General features: G+C 31.3%; 2 protein-coding genes across 2 annotated transcripts in view; both read left to right on the top strand.

Moving 5' to 3' along the window:
• The window catches only part of LOC127698854 (aftiphilin-like), a 538,231-nt gene extending 522,470 nt beyond the window's left edge, over positions 1 to 15,761 (top strand). The window contains exon 9 of the transcript XR_007980971.1: positions 14,145 to 15,761. The gene's annotated coding sequence lies outside the window, so the exon portion shown is untranslated. The remainder of the gene's footprint in view (positions 1 to 14,144) is intronic.
• Positions 679 to 25,377, top strand: LOC127698902 (tetraspanin-18-like). Its single transcript, XM_052202634.1, has 7 exons — positions 679 to 865; positions 5,146 to 5,382; positions 8,234 to 8,308; positions 9,632 to 9,739; positions 9,942 to 10,163; positions 19,097 to 19,180; positions 20,861 to 25,377. The coding sequence occupies exons 1-7, from the start codon at positions 794 to 796 to the stop codon at positions 20,927 to 20,929; spliced, it is 867 nt and encodes a 288-aa protein (XP_052058594.1). The 5' UTR covers positions 679 to 793; the 3' UTR covers positions 20,930 to 25,377.
• The last annotated feature ends 1,424 nt before the right edge of the window (positions 25,378 to 26,801 follow it).

Genomic DNA, 26,801 nt, shown 5'->3' with positions numbered 1-26,801 from the left:
TTTGATTGTACCAAGTGTACTAGTAAGTAGAATAGACAATTTAGTAGTGGAACAATGACTTGAAGACGAAATAAATCTATATTTGTAAGGTGATTTGTGTAGCTTCGGAGGCCAGTACATAGTTGGGACTTTCATTGTAATTGGTTCTTATTGTAAAGAAGTAGCTAATAGTTTATGTTTGTTACAGATATCGTTTTCTGAAAATGAAGTCAGTTGGAATGTTGGTGAATTCGTGATTTCCTTTTGCAGAACCTCAATGTAAAATTTACGTCACGGTCAAACTATAATGATATTATTAGCAGCTTTATCAGCCGGGACAAAAACAAATTCCTTGGCTAGTTCTTTTAGATTATGTTTGATACGAGAAATAGGATTTTTATGGTTGTTGTTAAGAGTAAAATGTTCTTTAAAATGTTGCATACGTATATCAACTATCTTCATTACTGAATTAAAAAAAGAATATTTTGCTTTTGATGTTATCTTCATATAGAAATATCAGTATACTTCAAAAACTTAAAAGGTCTGAACATAAACTGCAGAAAACATGGAAAATTATGGCGAAAATAAGCACCCCACTCTATCTGTAATTCGATGGGATTCGAGTTTACCCCAGAATTTATATTTCCCGCTGCAAATAACTTATGAAAAATGGGACATAACTCAAGAAATCTATTTTTAGGGCATACATGTTTATTTATTTGGAACGCCATTTTAGACTATTTTAAGCACTAGTAAAGTGTCATAGTTTTTTAAAGGGGACCAAGACATTAAAAAAAACTACAAAGGAAACAGAATGGGTAGAGAAATTGGTGCTTGTGGAAGGATCGGACAAGTTGTCCTTGTTATTGTTAATATTATCTTTGGAGTAAGTATACAGCAAATGATATCATTGAAACACTCAAACAGATAAAAAAAAATTATACATTTTCTTCAAGGATGTCTTTTGTTACAGTGACTCCTGTTTCACAAAGCACTTCCTGAAGTTATACACGATGTCATGATTATGAATCATATTTTGATTTAAGTTTCTATTTCTGGTGTAGATATATATAATTATATTTCATATCTTTTGTCATTTGTACTTTTCAAGATTTCTTTTCTAAAAAAAACCAATTCCTAACTTTAGGCTAAGTGGGATCATGAGGTGTTAGGCTAAGTTGATCATGGGGTTTTAGGCTAAGTTGATCATGGGGTGTTAGGCTAAGTTGATCATGAGCTGTTAAGGACCTATTAGATTAGGGGGACAGGGTTATAGGGCATGCAGGAAATATATTTTGAGGGGACTTGACACTACCTAATTGTAGCCCATTTCATCATCAGTTCATAGTTAATAAAGATATCCTACCGTAGTCTATAATCGGTCATAACATTGGTTCGTTCGGATTTTGTTATTGTACTTATCATACGGGAAAACTCCGCATTGACGTCACTACGCTAATACCAGCGTATAAAATTATTGCAGAATACATTTTTTCTACACTTCTAAATAAAATGATATTTCTAAAGATATGTTTTCATTATTATTCTAAAGTATTGTACAAAAATGCAGATTTTCTAATGGCCATTTCAAACCTGACTTCCGAATGCCTAAAAACATTTCAGAACTTAAGAAAACCCCTCTTCCGGCCTCCATTGCTTTGTTTACATTCCATTGAGCGTAATCAATCTTAATGGCAGACCAAACAGGCCAAGCAAATCGTATTTTTAAGAATTTCAAAATGGCAAGCACCTTACGTCTTGCACGATTTTCCCGCGAAAAAAACCCATCTAAATTGAAAGAAAAACTTTGGGAAACAAACGATAATCATGCCATACTTTTGTTCAGGAATATAGAGTAGGTTAATAAAAAACAATATACATATATTTTTCATAAAAAAAAAATTTGGTTCAAAATAAAGAGATCGATATTCTGACCATAAGTAAATATTCATATAAAATTCCATTGATGTCAAATTTCATGGCTAATAATGAGGTTTCCTATTGAATAAACCCCCAATTTATTGCAAACTATTTCAAAGCAATATCATACAAACAAATAATATAATTGCCTTGTACTAAAAAATCACCTAATTGACAGTAGAGCAATTTGATTGGATATAACGATTCAATGTGTCACATGGTTTTGAAGCCATTAGAATTTGAATGTAAACAAACCGGGTCAGCTGCTCCAGTATGGAACAACATCGTACATTCAGTGACTGAGAAACAATTATGAGTAACCAAGCTTGACAATACACAGTAATAAAAAAACAAAACTAAGTCTACAGAAAAATAAAATAAAAAATGGCCTTAAGTGCACGACTTCCCACCATTGCGGGATACAATACGGAAACGGACATGTGTTAAAAACGTACTCGCTATTATCATGATTATACTAATAATTTCTGATGATATCTATAAAATGTCATTCAAACCAGGAACATATATATTGATATACTGTTCCCAGTTCAAACTAAGTTTTAAAGTGATGCCAGTGTATTGAAGTTGTAATCTGTCACTTCAAAATTGTTAGAATCGCATTCATTTCATCACATTCCCAATTTCCCCAACCATTATAAAACACTTCACATCAAATAAACCACACTTATTTTGGTCATTTTACATGACAAAATATATCTACATGTACTTTATGATAAAACTTGTATTTATTTACGATTAGAATTATGTGGTTAATTTATTGAGCAGTTCTGATAGTTTTTCCGTCAGACGCTACCAAAATCTATAAATCTCGCGAATTCTAGTAAAGTCCAAGATTTTATCAATTTTATACTGAAAAACCTATCAGATTCATTTCCCGTTAGATATACTATTCCCAGGGGCATGTATCACTAAATACAATGTATGTCTGCGAAAAAATCCTGTAACTGCCGAAAGCATGTCAATATTCAGCTTTATTTATTTGACTATAAATACAGAAGAAGGAGACGGCTAGTAGTCCTGTGCATATGTCATGATTAAGGCAAGGATTAGTAAACCCTTGACTATGGGTACCGAGTTGTTTTGTTAAAAAACCAATTTAAGTCACCCAATACTATAATGATACATAAACATGATAAATACATTATGATTTTTGAAATAGGCTTTTGGAATTAAAAGTTCAAACATTTTATTTTGAAAGACAATCTAAAAAAGGACTAATAAAGATCTCTTAGTAATTTGCTTTGGTTGGATTAAAACGTCAATATGAAGTGTGTAAATAAGTTGTGTAAACCTCGCCTATGATCAGAGGAATATTTAGAGGAAGCATGAGGTAAAAATGTACATGTAAGAGAAGGTAACATGTCAGAGGAAACAATATAGATATGTTTCATAAAGGTACATGTATGGTTCATAGTTCATTATAATTTTGTTTAAGTAAACTTACACATCTTACAGTAAAAAGTTGAGTGTAAATTATATATACAAAAGCCTGAAGTGAAAGTGTCTCAATAAGTTGATAGGTGTAATACCACCAAATCATAGAATGTCACATCCGGTTGCATACAAAAATACGTCGAAAAAAAATATTGCCTTGAATTTGCAGTTATAGGTAATTGATCCTACATTTCATTGTAGTAAAACATTTCTGGGTCATAAACATATATCTTGGGTATTTCAAAGCAGCATTATTTTTTTATTTGGGGTTTCTATAGAATATTTTGGAAACTTGAGGTTACATGGTTACTAAAGCTTGTACACCGGTTAAAAAAGGGAGAAAATTGGATTGGTTAACTTCCAGTGATGGTTATTTTCTTATATGCAATGAAATGTTATGTGAAATTTTTTCTATAGTACTGGACAGGATAAAACTTTACTCATGCCAAGTATTTCTTTATTTGAAACAAAGATAAATTCTGCACAATTTTTTGAAAAGTGCAAATTTAACAAAGACTAATAGGGGAAAATCAATGGTGGTATTACACCTGATAAACTCTTATAGAATAGATAACAAATTATAAAATTTACAAATAAAGATGTATTTTTAATGTTATAAATGGATAGTATTCCAAAATAGTAGGCATATATCACATATGTAGCTCATATCAAGCAGCATGCTTTCACAAAATTAAAGCATAAAATAAAGCACTTAAACTATCAGCATGCACAACATTGGAATGAGCTGCAGTTCCACATAAATATTAATACTGTAAAACTCTACAAATTTGTCTCCTATCTGAAATGGTTTGGTGACTTATTATTTATAAGAATAATTTCTAAAAAAATTAATGTTCGTATATACATGTACTTTGTAGTTCTGGCATTAGGTACCTCTGCTGTTAGAATGGATCTAAAAGAATAATTATGTTTTTGATACATATCAGACTGACTATGTAAATGCAGAGCATTTTTATGCCCCCGCAGTGGCAGAGGGGGCATTAAGTTTTACCCTTGTCCATCTGTACATACGTACGTACATACGTCCATAAGTCCTAAAATTGTTTCCGATCACTAACTCGAGTTTGCCTCAAACAAATGTTATGACACTTATACACAATGCTTAATGCCACAAAACACAGATCAAGTTTGAATTTTGGTGGTGTCACTTTAACCGTTCTAGAGTTATGTCCCTTTACAAATGAAAAAAATGCTGAATTTTTCGTTTCTGTTTTCTAACTTAAGTTTGCCTCAACCAAATGTTATGACACTTATACACAATGCTTATTACCACAAAATACAGATTATGTTTGAATTTTGGTGGTGTTACTTTTACTATTCTAGAGTTATGCCCCTTTACAAATGGAAAAATTGCTGAATTTTTAGTTTCCTTTCTCTAACTTCAGTTTGCCTTAACCAAATGTTATGAAACTTATACACAATACTTATTACCACAAACCTCAGATCCAGTACAAATTTGGGTAGCGTCACTTTTACTGTTCTTTAGTTATGTCCCTTTATAACTTTATATAATATGCAAGCAGGGGCATCATCTGTCCATGTGACACATTCCCCATTTGTATTTTATTGAATTGAATATATAGAAATGCAATGCATGTATAATGTTTACAGAATCAATACAGTGCAGAAATAAATGCATCAAAGTTCCAATTCTCCTAGGCCTGTTTATAATATTCAAATCTCTATCTCTTGTTAAAAATATATCCAGAGGTCAAAAATTGATATTCAAAATTACTAATAAATATATAATATACATTACATTTTTTACAGATACTGGGATTAGCTATTTTAGTGTCAGGAGCACTTTTGAAGTTCAAGGAAAATTTGGTAAATGGTTACGTGAGTGATTTCCTGAGACAGATTCAGCTGCAGCACCTAGAAACGGACTTGGTTTCTGTAATCTCTACAGTTGCCATAATATGTATCTGTGTAGGAGTGTTTGTTTTCTTACTTTCCATGTTCGGTTGTTGTGGGGCTTGCTGTCAGCAGAAGATTCTCCTCACAAGTGTAAGTAGCCATTATACTTTAATAAAAGTGCATGATGGGACATTCATTCCTTGAAAATTGACAGAATGGATGGTCATGAACTAAATAGCTATAAGGTCCTAATTATAAGTTAATTTTGTTTTGAATTGGTTTTGGCCTATTCTATCAAGTGACTCATCTATTTTTGAAATACTAAGGCTTTTCTACCTCAGGAATAGATTACCTTAGCTGTATTTGGCAACACTTTTAGGAATTTTTGGTCCTCAGTGCTCTTCAACTTCGTACTTTATTTGGCCTTTTTTATATTTTTTTATTCGAGCGCCACTGATGAGTCTTTTGTAGACGAAACACGCGTCTGGCGTAAATATAAAATTTCAATCCTGGTATCTATGATGAGTTTATTTACAACCACTGGGTCGATGCCACTGCTGGTGGAGATTGACTTCCTTCCTGAGGGTATCACCAGCCCAGTAGTCAGCACTTCTGTGTTGACTTGAGTTATCATTGATATGTTCATAATTATAAATTAACTGTTAACAAAACTTTGAATTTTTGAAATACTAAGGCTTTTCTACCTCAGGAATAGATTACCTTAGCTGTATTTGGCAACACTTTTAGGAATTTTTGGTCCTCAATACTCTTCAACTTCGTACTTTATTTGGCCTTTTTTATATTTTTTTATTTGAGCGTCACTGATGAGTCTTTTGTAGACGACGCGCGTCTGGCGTAAATATAAAATTTCAATCCTGGTATCTATGATGAGTTTATCTATATGTATACTTTTGTGTTCTACAGGCAGCTTTCACTATTCTCATTTTTGAAGGATGAACTTTCCTGTATGCTTAAAGATATTAAAAACTAAACTGTTAAATTGTCAGCAATAGAATGATTCATGTATTGTTACTGGTTACTGGCTGACTGGTGTACATGGTATACTGGTTTGATATTGGAACTCTGCTTTTAAACCATATAAAAGTGACTACTATATGAAAGAAAATTAGAATTCCATTTGCAAAAAAACAAATTCTCTTGCTTGGGCGATTGGTATGTGTTTGTTTTTTTAAGGGCTTTTATGGCCCCTCCACAAAGTGCCGAAACTAATGGCTCTGTTAAACAGACTTTTTTTTCTAAACTGCTTTGCACATTGAGCTGATTTTCTGTATACAAGTCTTCTATGATGAGCTACAGATTGAGATTACAGTTGGTTCTGCTCTGCTCCCCTCTGCTGATATTTGCTGAAATAAACAGGCTTTGGTCTTTGAAAATTTCATGAAAATAATAGTTATATACCAGCGGGGCCATTCTTGTCTTTTAAATACATCTAGTTTTGTTCTAAAACAGTTGAAAAAAATGGATTTTATTTGCAAAAATCCTTTATGTAGCTGGGTACAACACCACCTGAACTCACCACTGGATTTATTTTTACTGTGAGTAGAACAGTTTTGAAGTTGATGATTTCCATAAAGGAACTGTAAATGATACAACGACATCAAAAACCACTTAAAATGGAAATGTCTGAAAGTTTTATTTTCCTTTGCTAATTTGTTCTATTGAAGTCCTTTTCTCAACCAATAAATCTGATCACTACATGGTACACCCGGACTTCTTTTAAACTTGAGTTTTACTGTGTGTATTGCTGTGTGTTTGTTTATTCTACATTGGCTAGAGGTATAAGGGGAGGGTTGAGATCTCACAAAACATGTTAAACCCCGCCTTATTTATGTGCCTGCCCCAAGTCAGGAGCCTCTGGCCTTTGTTAGTCTTGAATATTTTTTTAATTTTAGTTCATTTATATGTTTTGGAGTTTAGTGTGACATCCATTTTCACTGAACTAGTACACATTTATGTTTAGGGGACAACTAATGCCTGCCTCCAGGTTATATTGACTGCAGTCAACTTCTTTATCATTTGGTCTCTGGTGGAGAGTTTTTTCATGGGCAATCATACCACATCTTCTAACCATGTTTTAATATTTACAGGATTAAAAATTTCACTAAAAAATGGTGCAGATATAGGAGATAACCAATAATAGACCTAAAGAGCAAAAGTTTTGTTCTATGATTCTTATGAAAATTTCAACAAATTTTTCAGAATTTCTAATAAGTTCTATAGATATAACTTTACTTTTAAACAAAAGGTGTACATTATAGGTCTACAGCATTGTATTTCATGAAAGAGTTTGGATCTTAAAACTGAACTTTTGCCAAAAGGAAAAGGAACATATGTTTGTCAGTTATTTCCGGAAAACTGTAGTGTATAAGAGGGTGTCTGAGTGCAGATTTCCTGCACTTGAAAAACAAAATAATACATATATTGATATTGTTCATATCTATAGAAAAACAAGTTACATATGTACTGTCTATTACAAAAATATGAACGATGCACTTTATAATTGCAAACCATTTTAAACAGCTATGAATTATTGGCAAATGAAGAAAAAAAATTCAAACATGTTGTGCATATTTTGAATTATATAGACATTTTTTTAAGAGAGCCTTTCTTAGGAGAGCTTGAGGTAGTTCTATAATAAAATGTTTAAAAACAAATTGTGAACATCATATCATAAGACCTTACAAAAGAAAATTATTCTCCGTTTTAAAAAGGGACAATTATATTACCTCTCTAGATCTGCTTTTTGCAACTAACCTCTCTCCTTCCATATATTGGACTTAACTCTCTTCCTAGATCATGTAGATAACTCATGTTAATGTTTGTCATGTGTCAAATTTTTGTTCAACTCTTTGCTTTAAGAACAAAGTTCCCTGTCTTTCCTAGTAAGTGTGGGAATCACTTATATTTACAACCTACCTACACAAATACATTGTACCATATAATGTATTTTATGCTATAATCACTTTGCTTTCTTTTTCAGTATGCCATTGTGGTACTTATCATTCTAGGAGCACAGATAGCAGCCATTGTGTTGACATTCCAGTACAAAGATGAGGTAGGTGTTCACAGAATGCCATTATTCCTGTGCAAATTTTGACGAGATTATTGTATAAAAATCAAATGATTAATGAAAGTTATCAAATAAAGGCAACAGTAGTATACTGCTGTTCAATAGTCATAAATCGATTAAGCGAAAACTAATCCAGGTCACAAACCAAAACCGAGGGAAACATCTCAACTATAAGAGGAAAACAACGGAACAACAGAAACACTCTGGAATTTTGATACATAGATTTTTGCAGCGAACTAAGAGCTTCATTTTTATTCCCCTTTACAAATGAACTTGCATGTCACAATTGAGTGACGTTTGATGAATTATGCATTTAGTCCTCCTCAATTCTTTAGGACAAGTATCTCTATCATAGAGACATTAAATATTTTTCTGTTTTTGTCCTGCCTATTACAAAAAAATAGTTGAATCAGTACATATAGATGATAAACCAGGGGCTTCTGTGTAAACTGTGAATGAAACTTAAATTTCATAAGAACTAAAGGTAAAAGATCAGGGAATCATTTCACAAAAAATCGTACAAAACATGAATATTTCAATATAACTTACAAATAATTTTAATAAGATTTTTTGAGTCGCAGGATACTTCATATAGATCTTTTAAACAGATGCCTTATTTTAGGAAGTGTGTGTTTGTCATATGTCAACTGTTCCATGCCTCATTTTCATGGTTCATTCACTGTTTTATTATAAAAAAATAGATTTTCTATCACATGAATTTTTGTTCACTTTCTAAGACTGAAAGGATATTTATAGTTGGTAAATGGGATTCTTACTGTCAACATGTCCATCAGACAGGGTTCACCTGACCTTGACCATTCATTGATCAGTAATCAAGGTCAAGTCTGTATCTCAGATACAAGAAGCAATATGTCAACTTTATTTGATGTAATGAATGAATGATTGTATTACATGTATGTTCATGCCTGTCTTGCAAGGTTCATCTGACCTTGACTTCATTTATTTGATTCATTGGTCAATGTTAAGATTCTGTTTATCAGACACTATAAGATATAGGTTAGCTATATTTGGTGTATCAAATGATTGTTATGTATACATGTTCGTCTTGCAGGGTTCCTCTGACTTTGACCTAATTAACATGGATCATTGGAATTGATACTGTAAAGTTAATGTGATACTTGTAGTAAATCTTTATCTTGAAGACTTTTCAACATTAATTCAATCATATCAGTAAAGCAGGTCAACCATTTCAGTGTGTGCACTCTTGTTAATACATGTACCATACAAATATATATATTATGATTTTCAACAATGCACATATATATGTTGGGGTTTTTTTTATTTCAGTGGCAGGGATCTGTGAAATCTGAGATGAAAAATGTGATAAAAGATAAATATAATGGTGATAATGGAACAGACATTATATCAATGGGAATTAATGCAGCTTTCATGGAGGTAAAAAGTTAATTGACTGGTGATGTGAATCCTTCGTTTAATAGCTTCCTTGTAAGCAGTAAATTCTTCATACAAGCAAACTTATTTTAAAACACCAAGTTCAAACTGAAATAATGAAACTGTATTGCTTTCCCTTTCCTTATATTAAAAACAGTTAATCTGCCACCTTTAAATTTTTTTATTTTGTTTTTTTCATTTTCAGTTTGATTGCTGTGGGGTTGACAACTATAAGGACGTAGAGCTAGCTACAGGCTGGGTTAGAACCTATATGATTGACAATCAAAAAGTGACATTCAAGGCCCCCTACTTCTGTTGTAAGAATGTCGACACAGAAACACCAAAGGTTGATTCTGGACTGTTTACATCAGTTAATCAAACAGAATGTGCTACAGATCCGACAAATGAAAATTCAAATTACAAAAAGGTAAGACATATGACCTATATATGAATTATATTGTTCATTTAGCTTCTTTTTTTAACAGATCTGAAAGAGGATAGTCCTAGATTCATCAGCTTTACAACAGCATGTTTCTTGTCTGGCTGTTGTCCCTGAAAGCTTTAAAAACAAACAAAAAAACAGAATTTCTAGATGGAGTATAAAAATAAGGAGATGTGGTATGATTGCAAATGAGACAAGTATCCACCAGAGTTCAAATGACATGGATATAAGAAATTAAAGGCCACTGTAAGGACTTCAACAATATCTTATTTCTGTCTACTTATCATTTCACTTTTTATCATACAAACACATTTCAGTTTTGTGTCCTTTTTTCAATAAATAATGTTTGTTGTATTTACCAGTGTCACCCTGTGAAACAAGTTGAGTTTTTATACGACCGCAAAAAAATTTTTGCAGTCGTATATTGGTATGACGTTGGCGTCGTCGTCCGAAGACACATTGGTTTTCGCACTCTAACTTTAGTTTAAGTGAATGGATCTCTTTGAAATTTTACCATAAGGTTCAATACCACAAAAGGAAGGTGGGGATTGATTTTTTGGGTTATGGTACCAACAGTTAAGGAATTAGGGGCCAAAAATAAGCATTTTCTAGTTTCCAGACAATAACTGTGGAACGGTGTATGGATCTCTGTGAAATTATACTACAAGTTTCCGTACCACAAAGGGATGGTTAGGATTTGCTTTGGGGGGTTATGGCTCAAACCGTTTAGGAATTAGGGGCAAAAAAGGGGGAAAAACAAGGTTGTCCTGGTTAATGGACAAATATTTTAGTACAAAACATAATTTAAAGCAGTGTAAGGGAGATAAATCAAATACATCATTGAAATTATCTCCCTTACACTGCTTTTAAATTATGTATAAAGTAATGGTTAATGAACAATTAAGATAATTCAAAACAGTGTAAGGGAGGTAATCCAAATACAACGTTTTGGTTACTTCCCTTACATTGCTTTTAAATTATGTTTAAAGAAATACATATTTATAAAGGAAGACCAGTAAAAATATCTGCAAATGTTGCATCTTTTTTTTTACAAAAAAATCCATATGAAAGATTTGACACTATATTTTAAATTCTATTATAAAATAGATTAAGTTAGCACTATGGTAAATTTAAATGGGTAATTATAGTTGCATACTCCATTGGAAATTTGAATTGAGATTATGACCATATCTTGAGGGAAAAATTTTTTTGGGGAAAAAAAGGGGGGGGGGGGGGGGGGTAAAAAGAAATTGTGGGGGGTCAATTTTTTCTCATTTCAGATTTCAGAAATTAAAAAGAATTATTCTTCAAATATTATTTTTTTTTCAAATTTCAAATATTGAAAAATTTCAAGAAGTAATCTTTAATTGCACAGTATGGCGCATTAAATTTGTAAAATCTTTGACCACATTTATTTATTTGTTATGCCGAATCTAACCTTGTATTTAGATTTTTAATTTTGGGTCCAGTTTTCAAATTGGTCTACATTAAGGTCCATAGGGTCCAAAATTAAACTTTGTTTGATTTTAACAAAAATTGAATATATGGGGTTCTTTGATATGCTGAATCTAACCATGTATTTAGATTTTTTATTTGTGGACCCCGCTATCAAATTGGTTCATATTGAGGTCAAAAGGGTCCAAAATTAAACCTCGTTTGATTTCATCCAAAAATTGAATAATTGGGGTTCTTTGATATGCCAAATCTAACCGTGTATTTAGATTTTTAATTTTGGGTCCTGTTTTTATACGACCGCAAAAAAAATTTTGTGGTCGTATATTGGTATGACGTTGGCGTCGTCGGCGTCGTCCTGCGTCGTCGTCCGAATACACATTGGTTTTCGCACTCTAACTTTAGTTTAAGTGAATGGATCTTTTTGAAATTTTACCATAAGGTTAAATACCACAAAAGGAAGGTTGGGATTGATTTTGGGGGTTATGGTACCAACAGTTAAGGAATTAGGGGCCAAAAAGGGGCCAAAAATAAGCATTTTCTAGTTTCCAGACAATAACTGTGGAACAGTGTATGGATCTCTCTGAAATTATACTACAAGTTTCCATACCACAAAGGGATGGTTAGGATTTGCTTTGGGGGGTTATGGCTCAAACCGTTTAGGAATTAGGGGCAAAAAAGGGGGAAAAACAAGGTTGTCCTGGTTAATGGACAAATACTTTAGTACAAAACATAATTTAAAGCAGTGTAAGGGAGATAAATCAAATACATCATTGAAATTATCTCCCTTACACTGCTTTTAAATTATGTATAAAGTAATGGTTAATGAACAATAAAGATAATTTAAAACAGTGTAAGGGAGCGAGGTAATCCAAATACAACGTTTTGGTTACTTCCCTTACACTGCTTTTAAATTATGTTTAAAGAAATGCATATTTATAAAGGAAGACCAGTAAAAATATCTGCAAATGTTGCATCATTTTATTTTACAAAAAAATCTATATGAAAGATTTGACACTATATTTTTAATTCTTTTATAAAATAGATTAAGTTAGCACTATGGTAAAATTAAATGGGTAATTATGGTTGCCAACTCCATTGGAAATTTGAATTGAGATTATGACCATATCTTGAGGGAAAGAATTTTTTTGGGGAAAAAAGGGGGGTGGGTGGGGGATAAAAAGAAATTGTGGGGGGTCAATTTTTTCTCATTTTAGATTTCAGAAATTAAAAAGAATTATTCTTCAAATATTATTTTTTTTTTCAAATTTCAAATATTGAAAAATTTCAAGAAGTAATCTTTAATTGCACAGTATGGCACATAAGATTTGTAAAATCTATGATCACATTTATTTATTTGTTATGCCGAATCTAACAGTGTATTTAGATTTTTAATTTTGGGTCCAGTTTTCAAAATAGTCTACATTAAGGTCCAAAGGGTCCAAAATTAAACTTTGTTTGATTTTAGCAAAAATTGAATATATGAGGTTCTTTGATATGCTGAATCTAAACATGTATTTAGATTTTTGATTTTTGGCCCAGTTTTCAAGTTGGTCCAAATTGGGGTCCAAAATTAAACTTTGTTTGATTTCAACAAAAATTGAATATATGGGGTTCTTTGATATGCTGAATCTAACCATGTATTTAGATTTTTTATTTGTGGACCCCGTTATCAAATTGGTTCATATTGAGGTCAAAAGGGTCCAAAATCAAACTTTGTTTGATTTCATCTAAAATTGAATTATTGGGGCTCTTTGATATTCCAAATCTTACCGTGTATTTAGATTTTTAATTTTGGGTCCTGTTTTTTAAATTGGTCTACATTAAGGTCCAAAGGGTCCAAAATTAAACTTAGTTTGATTTTAACAAAAATTGAATTCTTGGGGTTCTTTGATATGCTGAATCTAAACATGTGTTTAGATTTTTGATTATGGGCCCAGTTTTCAAGTTGGTCCAAGATAGGGTCCAGTATTTAAACTTTGTTTGATTTCAACAAAAATTGAATATATGGGGTTCTTTGATATGCTGAATCTAAACATGTATTTAGATTTTTGATTATGGGCCCAGTTTTCAAGTTGGTCCAAATTGGGGTCCAAAATTAAACTTTGTTTGATTTCAACAAAAATTGAATATATGAGGTTCTTTGATATGCTGAATCTAACCATGTATTTAGATTTTTTATTTGTAGGCCCCGCTATCAAATTGGTTCATATTGAGGTCAAAAGGGTCCAAAATTAAACTTTGTTTGATTTCATCAAAAATTGAATTATTGGGATTCTTTGATATGCCAAATCTAACCGTGTTTTTAGATGTTTAATTTGGGTCCCGTTTTTATACGACCGCAAAAAAATTTTTGTGGTCGTATATTGGTATGACGTTGGCGTCGTCGTCGTCGTCGTCGTCGTCGTCCGGCGTCGTCGTCCGAATACACATTAGTTTTCGCACTCTAACTTTAGTTTAAGTGAATGGATCTCATTGAAATTTTACCATAAGGTTCAATACCACAAAAGGAAGGTGGGGATTGATTTTGGGGGTTATGGTACTAACAGTTAAGGAATTAGGGGCCAAAAGGGGCCAAAAATAAGCATTTTTGTAACTTCCAGACATAACTTGTGTGTAAGTGTATGGATCTCTCTGACATTGTACCACAAGGTTCCATATCACAAAGGGAATGCTGGGATTGATTTTGGGGGTAATTGTCTCCAAATTTTAGGAATTAGGGGCCAAAAAGGGGCAAAAAACAAGCATTTTTCTAGTTTCATGACAATAACTTGCTTGTAAGTGTATGGATCTTTATGAAATTGTACTACAAGGTTCCATATCACAAAGGGAATACTGGGATTGATTTTTGGGGTAATTTCCTCCAAATATTAGGAATTAGGGGCCAAAAAGGGGCAAAAAACAAGCATTTTTCTAGTTTCATGACAATAACTTGTTTGTAAATGTATGGATCTTTATGAAATTGTACTACAAGGTTCCATATCACAAAGGGAAGGCTGGGATTGATTTTGGGGGTTTTCACTCAAAATTTTAGTAATTAGGGGCCATAAAAGGGCAAAAAAACATGCATTTTTCTAGTTTCAGGACAATAACTTGTGTGTAAGTGTATGGATCTTTATGAAATTGTACTGCAAGGTTCCATATCACAAAGGGAAAGCTGGAATTGAGTTTGGGGGTAATTGCCCTAAACGTTTAGGAATTTGGGGCCAAAAAGGGGCCAAAAAACAAGCATTTTTCTAGTTTCCAGACAATAACTTGTGTTCAAGTGTATGAATCTCTCTGAAATTGTAGTGCAAGGTACCATACCACAAAGGGAAAGCTGGGATTGAGTTTGGGGGCGGTGAATCATAAGGGGGTTCAAAAAATTGGGGGGGGGGATTTTTTTTTTCCTTTTTTTTCTTTAACATTTTCCATTTTAAATTGGTTATTTCTGATTTATATATAAAAGCAAATAATAATGATATGGTTTGAATAGGCATACATGTGAACCTCCCGACGGGAGTACAATAATCCCGTTTTCAGGGGTCTCCTCCCGACCTCCCGTTGAAGAGGAAAAAATCCCGTGTATGAAATTTTTCATGAATGAAAAATTTCTGCCCAACATATCATCTCAGGCATCTGGTGTAACTGACATTACCTGAAGTTATATTTTACCTGTAAATCAATTAACATGCATAATTATATGGCTTCACTTGTCAGCTTGGGTGTCAAACATACTGGTAAGCAACGATTTTTACCTCAGGCTAACTGCCGTTGTGTAACAAAAACTGTGTATTTATTGGGTTACTTCCCTTGATTTATCCTGTTTTAAGTTACTTTCCATTTAATAATGAAAATTTTTAAAAGAATATAAATAAAATATAAATTGAACAAATAATCATAAAAGGATGGTTATTAAATGATTTTAAATGTCTTAGGACAAATAAAAAAATAATAATTTGAAAATTATTTGAGGATTCTATACTTCCTTTTAAGGCTTAAATTGAAATTTATATAATAACTATGACCCTAACTTTACAGATAGAATGAATTTCTGAGTTTGCAAATAAAAACTATTTGTATAATAAAGATAAAAAAAAAAAATAAAAACTATTTGCAAGAGAAAAAAAAAATAAATAAAAACTATTTGCAGACAGCTAAAAGAATGTTCTGGTTGCAATGATTGTTTTATAGAATATGAAGTAAAAAATTTAAAGAACATACTGGAAAAAAACAATGTTAGATTGAACATGTAGAATATAAAGATGGAGAAACTTTATAAGTACAAGGGTACTATAAACATAATAAATTGGATGGAAAGTTGAAGAAAACACACTTTAAAAGACCATTTTTACAGCACACGGTTACATTTACAACAAAATTAATGTCAATTAAAAACCTCCTGATCTGAGTCCTAATCTCCTGACCAAAATTTCCCAATCTCCTGATCTGAGTTTCACAGTCCATCACATGTATGAATAGGTAAATTGAAAATTTTTAAGTTCTTAGACCACTTTCATTCTGTGTCAGAAACCTATGCTGTGTCAAATATTTAATTACAATCCAAATTCAGTGCTGTATCAAGCTTGAATGTTGTGTCCATACTTGCCCCAACTGTTCAGGGTTCGACCTCTGCGGTCGTATCAAGCTGCGCCCCAGCGGAGCATTTTATTTAAATTGGTCTTCATTGAGGCCCAAAGGGTCCAAAATTAAACTTAGTTTGATTTTAACAAAAATTGAATTCTTGGGGTTCTTTGATATGCTGAATCTAAACATGTGTTTAGATTTTTGATTATGGACCCAGTTTTCAAGTTGGTCCAAGTTGGGGTCCAAATTTAAACTTTTTTTGATTTCAACAAAAATTGAATATATGGGGTTCTTTGATATGCTGAATCTAACCATGAATTTAGATTTTTTATTTGTGGGCCCCGCTATCAAATTGGTTCATATTGAGGTCAAAAGGGTCCAAAATTAAACTTTGTTTGATTTCATCAAAAATTGAATTATTGGGGTTCTTTGATATTCCAAATCTAACCGTGTATTTAGATTTTTAATTTTAAGTCCTGTTTTTTAAATTGGTCTACATTAAGGTCCAAAGGGTCCAAAATTAAACTTAGTTTGATTTTAGCAAAAATTGATTTCTTGGGGTTCTTTGATATGCTGAATCTAAACATATGTTTAGATTTTTGATTATGGGCCCAGTTTTCAAGTTTGTCCAAGTTGGGGTCCAAAATTAAACTTTGTTTGATTTTAACAAAAATTGAATATATGGGGTTCTTTGATATGCTGAATCTAACCATGTATTTTGATTTTGGACATTGGACCATAATAGGTAAATTAAAAAAATTCAAGTTCTTAGACCACATTCTTTCTGTGTCAGAAACCTATGCTGTGTCAAATATTTAATAACAATCCAAATTCAGAGCTGCATCAAGCTTGAATGTTGTGTCCATACCTGCCCCAACTGTTCAGGGTATGACCTCTGCGGTCGTATCAAGCTGCGCCCCAGCGAAGCATTTTATTTAAATTGGTCTACATTAAGGTCCAAAGGGTCCAAAATTAAACTTAGTTTGATTTTAACAAAAATTGAATTCTTGGGGTTCTTTGATATGCTGAATCTAAACATGTGTTTAGATTTTTGATTATGGGCCCAGTTTTCAAGTTGGTCCAAGTTGGGGTCCAAAATTAAAATTCGTTAGATTTCAACAAAAATTGAATATATGGGGTTCTTTGATATGCTGAATCTAAACATGTATTAAGATTTTAGATTTTTGGCCCAGTTTTCAAGTTGGTCCAAATTGGGGTCCAAATATCAAACTTTGTTTGATTTCAACAAAAATTGAATATATGGGGTTCTTTGATATGCTGAATCTAACCATGTATTTAGATTTTTTATTTGTGGGCCTGCTATCAAATTGGTTCATATTGAGGTCAAAAGGGTCCAAAATTAAACTTTGTTTGATTTCATCAAAAATTGAATTATTGGGGTTCTTTGATATGCCAAATCTAACCGTGTTTTTAGATTTTTAATTTTGGGTCCCGTTTTTTAAATTGGTCTACATTAAGGTCCAAAGGGTCCAAAATTAAACTTAGTTTGATTTTAACAATAATTGAATTCTTGGGGTTCTTTGATATGCTGAATCTAAACATGTGTTTAGATTTTTGATTATGGGCCCAGTTTTCAAGTTGGTCCAAGTTGGGGTCCAAAATTAAACTTTTTTTGATTTCAACAAAAATTGAATATATGGGGTTAATTGATATGCTGAATCTAACCATGTATTTAGATTTTTTATTTGTGGGCCCCGCTATCAAATTGGTTCATATTGAGGTCAAAAGGGTCCAAAATTAAACTTTGTTTGATTTCATCAAAAATTGAATTATTGGGGTTCTTTGATATTCCAAATCTAACCGTGTATTTAGATTTTTAATTTTGGGTCCCGTTTTTTAAATTGGTCTACATCAAGGTCCAAAGGGTCCAAAATTAAACTTTGTTTGATTTTAACAAAAATTGAATATATGGGGTTCTTTGATATGCTGAATCTAAACATGTGTTTAGATTTTTGATTATTGACCCAGTTTTCAAGTTTGTCCAAGTTGGGGTCCAAAATTAAACTTTGTTTGATTTCAACAAAAATTGAATATATGGGGTTCTTTGATATGCTGAATCTAACCATGTATTTTGATTTTGGACATTGGAACATAATAGGTAAATTAAAAAAGATCAAGTTCTTAGACCACATTCTTTCTGTGTCAGAAACCTATGCTGTGTCAAATATTTAATCACAATCCAAATTCAGAGCTGTATCAAGCTTGAATGTTGTGTCCATACTTGCCCCAACTGTTCAGGGTTCGACCTCTGTGGTTGTATCAAGCTGCGCCCAGTGAAGCATTTTATTGTCTCTTAAATCAGGCCTTAAAATCTTAGTTTGAAATTTCTCTTGTTTTTTTTTTTTTAAAGGTGTACTAGCTCCCTGGCATTTGAGACTCCAGCTACTTCCTAAATAGGCCAACAAATGGGAGAGGCATATTGAATTTAAAATATATTTTATTTTTTATGTGTGTTTGTTTTTTAAGGTGGTACACTTTGACTAAAATTAATTTGGCTCGTTTAATTTTCTTAAAATTTTGACAAAATATTTACTTTGACCCTTTGACAAAAATATAAAAATTTCAAAAAAATTTGAACCACACACTTTATCAGAAATATTTCATTGGATATATATAGCAGTTTGACAAACACTAATTTTGATCATTGAGAAGCTTAATATTTCCTTTACAATAGAATGTGATTAAAATGTTCAGCTGATTTTTAAAGAGTTATCTCCCTGTAGTGTTATGTACCACCTTAATTGCCAATAATTAGAATTAGTATGAAAAAAATTCAAAAATGTTGTTGTATCTATTCATATTAATAGAATTATTCTATTTTGATAAAACATTTTGGCATTATTAATCTGATAAAGACTATTTAATTCTTCTTATTACAGGGCTGTTTTGATGCTTTGGAGGACATTGTTATGAGGTATAATGCAATTTATATTGGAGTCGGAATAGCTCTTATGCTGTTGGAGGTAAAAAAAAATATTATATATATTAGATATAGGATTAAAAAGTATGTCATTATGATCTTAAAAATTCATATATTATTTATGCTTAAAATCAATCCTTAAATGCTTTGTAGAACTGATTTCCTGTTGTAAGTGTCTGCTTGTTGGAAAACAGTTTATGGTTGCTGTCATATTGACATATATTCCACATCTCTCTTTATTTGTAAGAAAAATCTAAGGATTTACAGGACTGGTTACCGTGATGATTAAGCGCTATGTACTGATTATCAAATTAAGTTAAAATATAAGTCCTCCCTAATAAGTCCTGTTTAGAATATATTTTGCATGATATAATCTTATTCAGTCATTTTATTATTTTTGCTATACTAGTCTAAACAAAACCTCTAATGAACTTACATGTATTGTGTTGATATTACAAAAACACGAAAAAAGTAAGAAAATACCAAGTCAAAGTCAAAAGTCAAAAAATTATTAGTACAGATAAGACAGACATCCCCACGACCAAAATAAAAAAAGTTGATATGACAAAACTATCAACTGAAGATTTCATTGAACATGTAGAAAAATAAAGGAACCGTATCAATAACTGGGGAACTCAGGTGCGACAGAAGGGAAAGGAGTTCCTGCTTTATCATCAACACCCATTTTGTTACTCAGACATGCAAGAATTTAAATTATTTTATTTTAATTGTGATGTTAATTTTTATTTAATTTTTATACGCCCGTTTACGGGACGTATTATGGTATACCCTTGTCCGTCTGTCCGTCTGTCCGTCCGTCCGTCTGTCCGTCCGTCATCAACATGTCGGACATTAACTCAAAAACGCTTTAACCAATTTGCATAAAACTTTGGTGAATTGTTTATATCTATTGACGTGAGCTCCCTTTCGTTTTTTATAAATTTTAGATTTTACGTTTCCGAGTTATGGGGTTTTATTCATTAAAAAAAGGGGGGTTTTCCAATTTTCGGACAATAACTCAAGAATGCTTTCACCAACTTGCAAGAAATTGTGGTGAATTGTTTATATCTATTGACATGAGCTCCCTTTTAATTTTTATATATTTTAGATTTTACGTTTCCGAGTTACAGGGTTTTATTCATAAAAAAAGGGGGATTTTCCAGTTTTCCGACAAAAAATCAAAAATGCTATCAGCAGTTCGTATGGAACTTTGGTGAATTGTTAATATCTATTGATGTAAGCTCCGTTTAGAATTTTATAAATTTTACATTTCTGAGTTATGGGGTTTTATTCATTAAAAAAGGGGGGATTTTCCAGTTTTCGGACAATAACTCAAAAATGCTGTCAGCAATTCTCATGAAACTTTGATGAATTGTTTATATCTATTGATGTAAGCTCCCTTTACATTTTCATAAATTTCTAATATGACATTGAGAATTAATTGAACTTTATTTGTTAACAGTCTGACAACAGATTTACTAAGTATTGCACAATAGCAAGAAATCATTAATTGAATATAAATCCAATTCACATAACCAATTTCAAGTTCTTTGACTACGTTTATTCAGAAACCTATAATATGTCAAATATTTAATACAATCCAAATTCAGACCTGTATCAAGCTTGAATATTGTGTCCATTTTTGCCCCAACTGTTCAGGGTTGGACCTCTGCGGGCGTATCCAGCTGCGCTCAGCGAAGCAGTTTATTATTTCTATTTTTAGATATTCTGTGTGATCTTTGCCTGCTTCATTTGTTGTAAAGGAAGGAAACCGGAAGGAAAATATGTATAAAGGAGAACTTTGTATTCATCAGACAAACATTTTATTAAGAATAACTCAAGAATAGTAGTCTAGATCATTCCATTTTTTTTTTATTACAAGGTTTTCAGAAATATTTATATTAATATACAACCATTTTATTATTCATATGGTTCTTTAATCTTATTCGTTGTTAAAATTTGTTTGGAGAGACACTTATGTTCAAATTTAACATTTTATTGTAAATTGAAGAAATATTTTAAGTTTTGAAATAGGAAAAATGGTTTCATATAAGAATAAAATTTGAGAGTTTTGAGAAAGCAGTAAATTAATATAAAATGGGTTTATTTTCATGGAGTTTAAATTTCAAGATAACTAGCCCAAAACCTGGTTGTAAGGTTTTATATTCGCATTATTATTTTCTCTGAATTTAAATTTCAGTAAACATCAAATTTATGCAAATGGGTGATTTCAAGATTTTATCATTATCACAATATTAAGGGAAAATAAACCCCTTTTAAACAATTTCTCACTTCACAGACATCAGTGACTGTATATTCCTGAAAAACACAAATGTTCTGTTTACAGTCAAATTATTACATGTAATGCCATTGGCTGACATTTTTGAGAAACATTGTTTTATACAAATTTTTATAAAAAAAATTTTTATAGGAGGCATTAATCAGTTTCTCTCGATAAAAAATAATGTTAAAGACCAAGTTCTTTTTTGTTACGGGATATAATTGTCTCGCTTGAAAAGTAGTGATTTCAATTGTTCCAAATGAGTTTTGAAATACTTTTTTTAACTTAATTATTTTTTTTATTATGGCAATGTTATTTGTAAAAATATTATCATGGATTATTATCTTTTTAACCCCATAAACGAAGAAGGGAAGGGGGGTTTAAGTTGTAAAGTTATGGACAAATTAACTTGAAAATTAGTACACATGTTCATTATGGTGCCAAATTACAGTTTTGACTCAATGTTCATGGAAATGTGCTAGCTGAAAGGGGGCATAGATATTATTGTTAATATCTGTTTTCCTTTCTTAGGCAACAATCAATCAATCATTTATGTTTATTTCTTTGTGATTTTACAACTCATTTAAATATACCATTGGAAGTTTGTTATATGTTGAAAGACCAATTGACTAGATTGTTCGCTTTGTCTAGTATTTTCTAATAAGATGAAACAATTTTAGTTATTCCTTATTGCTGGAAAGATGTTCTGTATAGCCTCATGAGAAGAAATTTGTTCAAATTTATGTTGGGAATATGTTGTATAAAGTTCTTTATGTAAAGTGTTTTATCTGTTATCATATTGTGAACCTTCAATAGTATTTTTAAACTTCATGTAGGTGAAGACATACAGGTAGTTGATTGACATTGTATGAAAGACTTGAACTTTCTATGTCATTAAGTCTCGGGTGGAAAGTTGTCACATTGGCAATCATACCACATCTTTATTTTTTTATTGAACTTATAAGATTTCATTTTGAACAGTTACCTAGGTAACTAAGGCATTGGTTTCTACAAGTTGATTGTACACGTGCTGAGTTGTACTGTATTGACAGTCATCAAGATTTAAATGTGTTCATTTTGATTTCTGCACATTCTTTAATTTTATGATTTGTTTAATTGTATACAAATATATGTATGATTTTTTTTGTGTTTTTGTTTATTTTTGACCAAATATTTTATTGATGACAATGAAAGGCATTGCTGTATCAGAATCAAAAGGAGTGTTTGTTATTTCAATTTCATACAATAGAATATAGATAATATTACACTATTTGTGAAAAATTCATTCTTTTATACAAGGTTGTTAACCAATAATGACATTTCTTTGCATGATTTTGAAAATATTACCCAGAATGCTTGAGATTCTGAAACAGCCAATGAAAAGTTTTGTTTTCCAGCCAGATATATAAATGTTTATCCCATACTCATTAACAGTAACTTACTTACAAAAAGTGATGATTAATAGACTGAAGTTTTTAATTATATTATAATCATGTTGTAATCATTTGTAATCATTTTCAATTGTACAAAGTTAGTAATAATTCATCCTAAGTTTATTAAAAATTTTGTGTCCATATACAATAGTATTGAAGAAGATTTATGCCTGATATTTCAAATGTTTTGATCAGATGAGATATCTTACAATTTAAGAAACAAGATAAGTTCATTCTTCATAAAATTGGAACTACAAATCACTCTCAGCAGACCAATTACAACGTGATTTGCTTATGTGTTATATATCAATACCAAAAGTCAGTATTTAGTTTATGTAACTTCACAACTTTGAACCATGTTTTTGTTGTTAACAATTGTATGTTACATGTGAAATGTTTAAAGTGTTGTTAAAGATTTTACTCTTTCATTTTCCATAAGCTATTAATTTTGGGCATCAGAGACACGAATAAAGCTCAATTTTTTTTAGTTGTCAAACTTGTGTTGATCTGAAAAGATTTCCGATTTTTCTTCTATTCTATTAGAAAGTTAATTTTTATCATTAAATGGTGTAGGGAGCACAATGTTTTTCCAGAATCTTATAAATTGTTAGATACTGTTATATATGTTTTACATTTTAAATTGAGTCTTTTCGTCTACCACACATAGTGTAGAATGTTAGTTATACCTATAAACTCTAATCTGCGATTATTTGTTTTTCCTTAAAAATTGAATAAAATTTTTTATATGTACTTTCTTGGAATCAGTTTTAAAAATTATTAAATGTTTGTAAATAGTAAAGTATCAGCCTTAAAAATTGAATAAAACTTTTTATATGTAGTCTTTTGGAATCAGTTTTAAAAATTATTAAATGCTTGTAAAAGGGTTATATATCAACCAATCAAAAAGGCACATTTTTATTATCTAAGGATTATGCTAATCTAACTGGATGAAAGCAATCAAAAGTTTGTTCACACTTTGCTTTAAGTTACTTAGACTGTAATGTTATGTATGATATAGATTTTATATGGAACTCTTTAGTTTAATATGAAGAAATCCAAGAATTGTGATTAAGACTAATGACCTAGGACGTGCTGTTGTAACTCCCACATTAGCACGTTTTGGTTTTTTTCACCAGTAACTTTAGTGCTAAAAAAAATTTTAATTAAGAGGGAAGCAGTAAACCATTAGAAACAGCAATGCATTTTTGCTAATTAGTTTATGAATCCTTTATTCATAGTGATATAGTGATATTGAAATTTTTTATGATGTAAACTTGAATAGCTAATATGTTGAATAAACCAAACAAAATGCAGACACATCTACCCAGATTTGGATATTCTATTCTGCATAAGGGAGATAATTTAAATTTTCTCCATTTATCCTCAAGAATAATGGCTAATTATTTAAAAGCCGTCCTTTCAAACACATGTTAAAGTCCAAAGGGAAGGAAATCTGTAAATGAAATGTTTGGTATTGCATATAAATTCTTATAAAGGTTGTAAATTTAAAAATTTCCTCAACAAAAAAAAGGGGAGGAGATATAAAGTTTTATTTTGTGATTCATTGTAATGTTTTGTTTTTTTATATGACTGCAGATTTTAAGACCTGTGGCAGAAGTAAAAGCATAATATTTTATTTTTTGAAAACAAACATATTTTCATAGTTATTCCCCTTGTAGTATTATGTCATGCAAGCTTATTTTTTATTTCCAGAATTTAAAAAAAAAACAACGAAAACAGCTATTAATGAACATCTGACATCCTTTTTCTTCAAGAAATAAGTTCATTATGATGAAGTTCAAAGGTACACAAAAATTGCTGGTTTTTTAAGTCATTAACTTGTACAGCCACTTTTGATTAACTTGTTTCTGTTAAATTTTTCATAGTTATTAGATTTCAATATAAATTATTGGACACTATATATAAATGGTAAAATAAGATTTTATGCTATATGGTTAATACATTAACCCATCTTTTTTTATTTTTGTTTTTTGTGTTAAGAAGTAAATTTAATGCTGCTAATGTCTATATGATTGTACCATTACCACACATTCAAGGCAACAATAAAAATCTCTCTTATTTTACTTTTGTGTAAGGGCCAGAATAAAAGCTTTTTTCCCATAAATTTTATCTTTGATACTTCTGGTCGAATGTAGAGCAACAGCTAAAACAATTTGGCAAAAATTTTTAAATGGAAAATGAAATTAGTTTTAATAAATTAAAACATTGCATCATGTCATTACTGTGGACATATGATATTATGGTTATTGTATTTTAATTTTTAAAAAGAGATGAATCATTTTCTTATCCTTCAATAACATTCATAAAGTTCACAAAAACCATAGCTTAACAAACTGAAAAATAGAATGTAAAGGAAATAATTTAAGAAATTTTATGTGGAAGGGCATCACTTGAATGTTCTCTTTTGTGCAAATACTCTTAATTTTATATATTAGTCTGCAAGAAGCCATAGATTTACTTGTTACATTGTATTTTTAGTTTTTATTAATAAAAAATTACCTTTTTTTTGGCCATTTTATTCTTTGTTAAGTTTTATCCAATATTTATTATATCAATCCACAAGATTCCATTTTATGTACCTCAAGTAACATGCATCTCCAAGTGTCACCTGGACTTTTCTCACTCAACAGTAAACCAATGCTAAATAGGGCATCATTTGGCTGTGAAGGATGAAAAAATGCAATTATGTTCAATCACAATGGAGACATTAATGCTGGTGCCTTGTGTAGGGAAAGTTCCATGTTGTCTGCATGTAAAAGAACCCATCCAAGAACTTTTTATAGGGCTCATGGGCTCAATGCAACATTTTTACCCCTATCCAAAAATAAAATAACAAAAATACCGAACTCCAAGGAAAGTCCCTTATCAAATGGCAAAATCAAAAGCTCAAACACATCAAACGAATAGAAAACAACTGTCATATTTCTGACTAGGTACAGCTACTTCCTTATGTAGAAAATGGTTGATTAAACCTGGTTTTATAGCTAGCTATACCTCTCACCAACATGCCCTTCTTCAAGTGGCAGTCAAAATTTACCAGCCTCTATCTCAGTTAACCCCCTTGCAAAACCTACCTACAATTTGTGTTGCTATGTTCTTGTCCTGAATGGTATGAACTATTTGCCACTAGGCATTTAGCAAACAACAATAAATCAAGCAATTTCATGTATAACCGTTATTAAAATCAAAATCATACAAGTGAAAACATATTTTCTTGAAAATTTAACTTTTATGAGGAGCTAGTATTAAAACTGTTAAAAGATGTTTAAATCACTAATGCTTATGTTGAATTCAGGTAAGTGTGAGGAGAAACTGTTAAGTCCCAGAAATATTGGTTCAATACCTTACAAATGCTTGTATCTATTTAAAGGAAAAAGATTGAAAAGAACAATTTATAAAGCACATGCGATTCATCATTTCTGCAATGTATGGTTAAAGTTCATCATGTAGATTCATAGAAGAATATGAAAACGTGGTTTCCAATAAGGTTTCAATGTGGATCCTCTGCCATGAATGCCGCCAAGTGGGGATCATCTGTGTCTTCCAATCATAAATTCCCTCAAGTTTAAAACCATTTTACCATGTAGTTTCACGGTAAAATTGGTCAGTCAAAATAAATGATTGCTTTTAGTGGCCACGTTTTCCATCCAATGGGAAACACGGGAGGATCCTTTGTAGAGGACATCAGCTCTGTACATCATTCCTGTCAAGTTTGATTAAAATTGACCAACGATTGTTTGAGAAGAACAGGAATTTGCTTTTCATTAGGGTGTTAGTTGCAACAGTGTAACACAAATTACGCCATGTTCGCCATACGATTAACATTGAATGAGCCTAGTGGACTTGGTATCGATCAATTAATCATCAAACTCCTAAAATTTCAAAATATTTCACCCTGTTGTGTCAGAGACGATTTTTTTTTAAACTTG

This window comes from Mytilus californianus, unplaced genomic scaffold (genome assembly GCF_021869535.1).
Source record: "Mytilus californianus isolate M0D057914Y unplaced genomic scaffold, xbMytCali1.0.p SCAF_4, whole genome shotgun sequence".
Lineage (NCBI taxonomy): Eukaryota > Metazoa > Mollusca > Bivalvia > Mytilida > Mytilidae > Mytilus > Mytilus californianus.
Note: the sequence above shows the minus strand (reverse complement) of the source record. Positions and strands in the feature narration are given on the sequence as shown.

Bases quoted from the DNA above. Each gene is read 5' to 3' on its own strand.
- LOC127698902 (XM_052202634.1), top strand. From the start codon at position 794: ATGGGTAGAGAAATTGGTGCTTGTGGAAGGATCGGACAAGTTGTCCTT. The intron at 8,309-9,631 runs GTAGGTGTTCAC...TTTTTATTTCAG, and splicing joins CATTCCAGTACAAAGATGAG to TGGCAGGGATCTGTGAAATC. The intron at 19,181-20,860 runs GTAAAAAAAAAT...TTCTATTTTTAG, and splicing joins TAGCTCTTATGCTGTTGGAG to ATATTCTGTGTGATCTTTGC.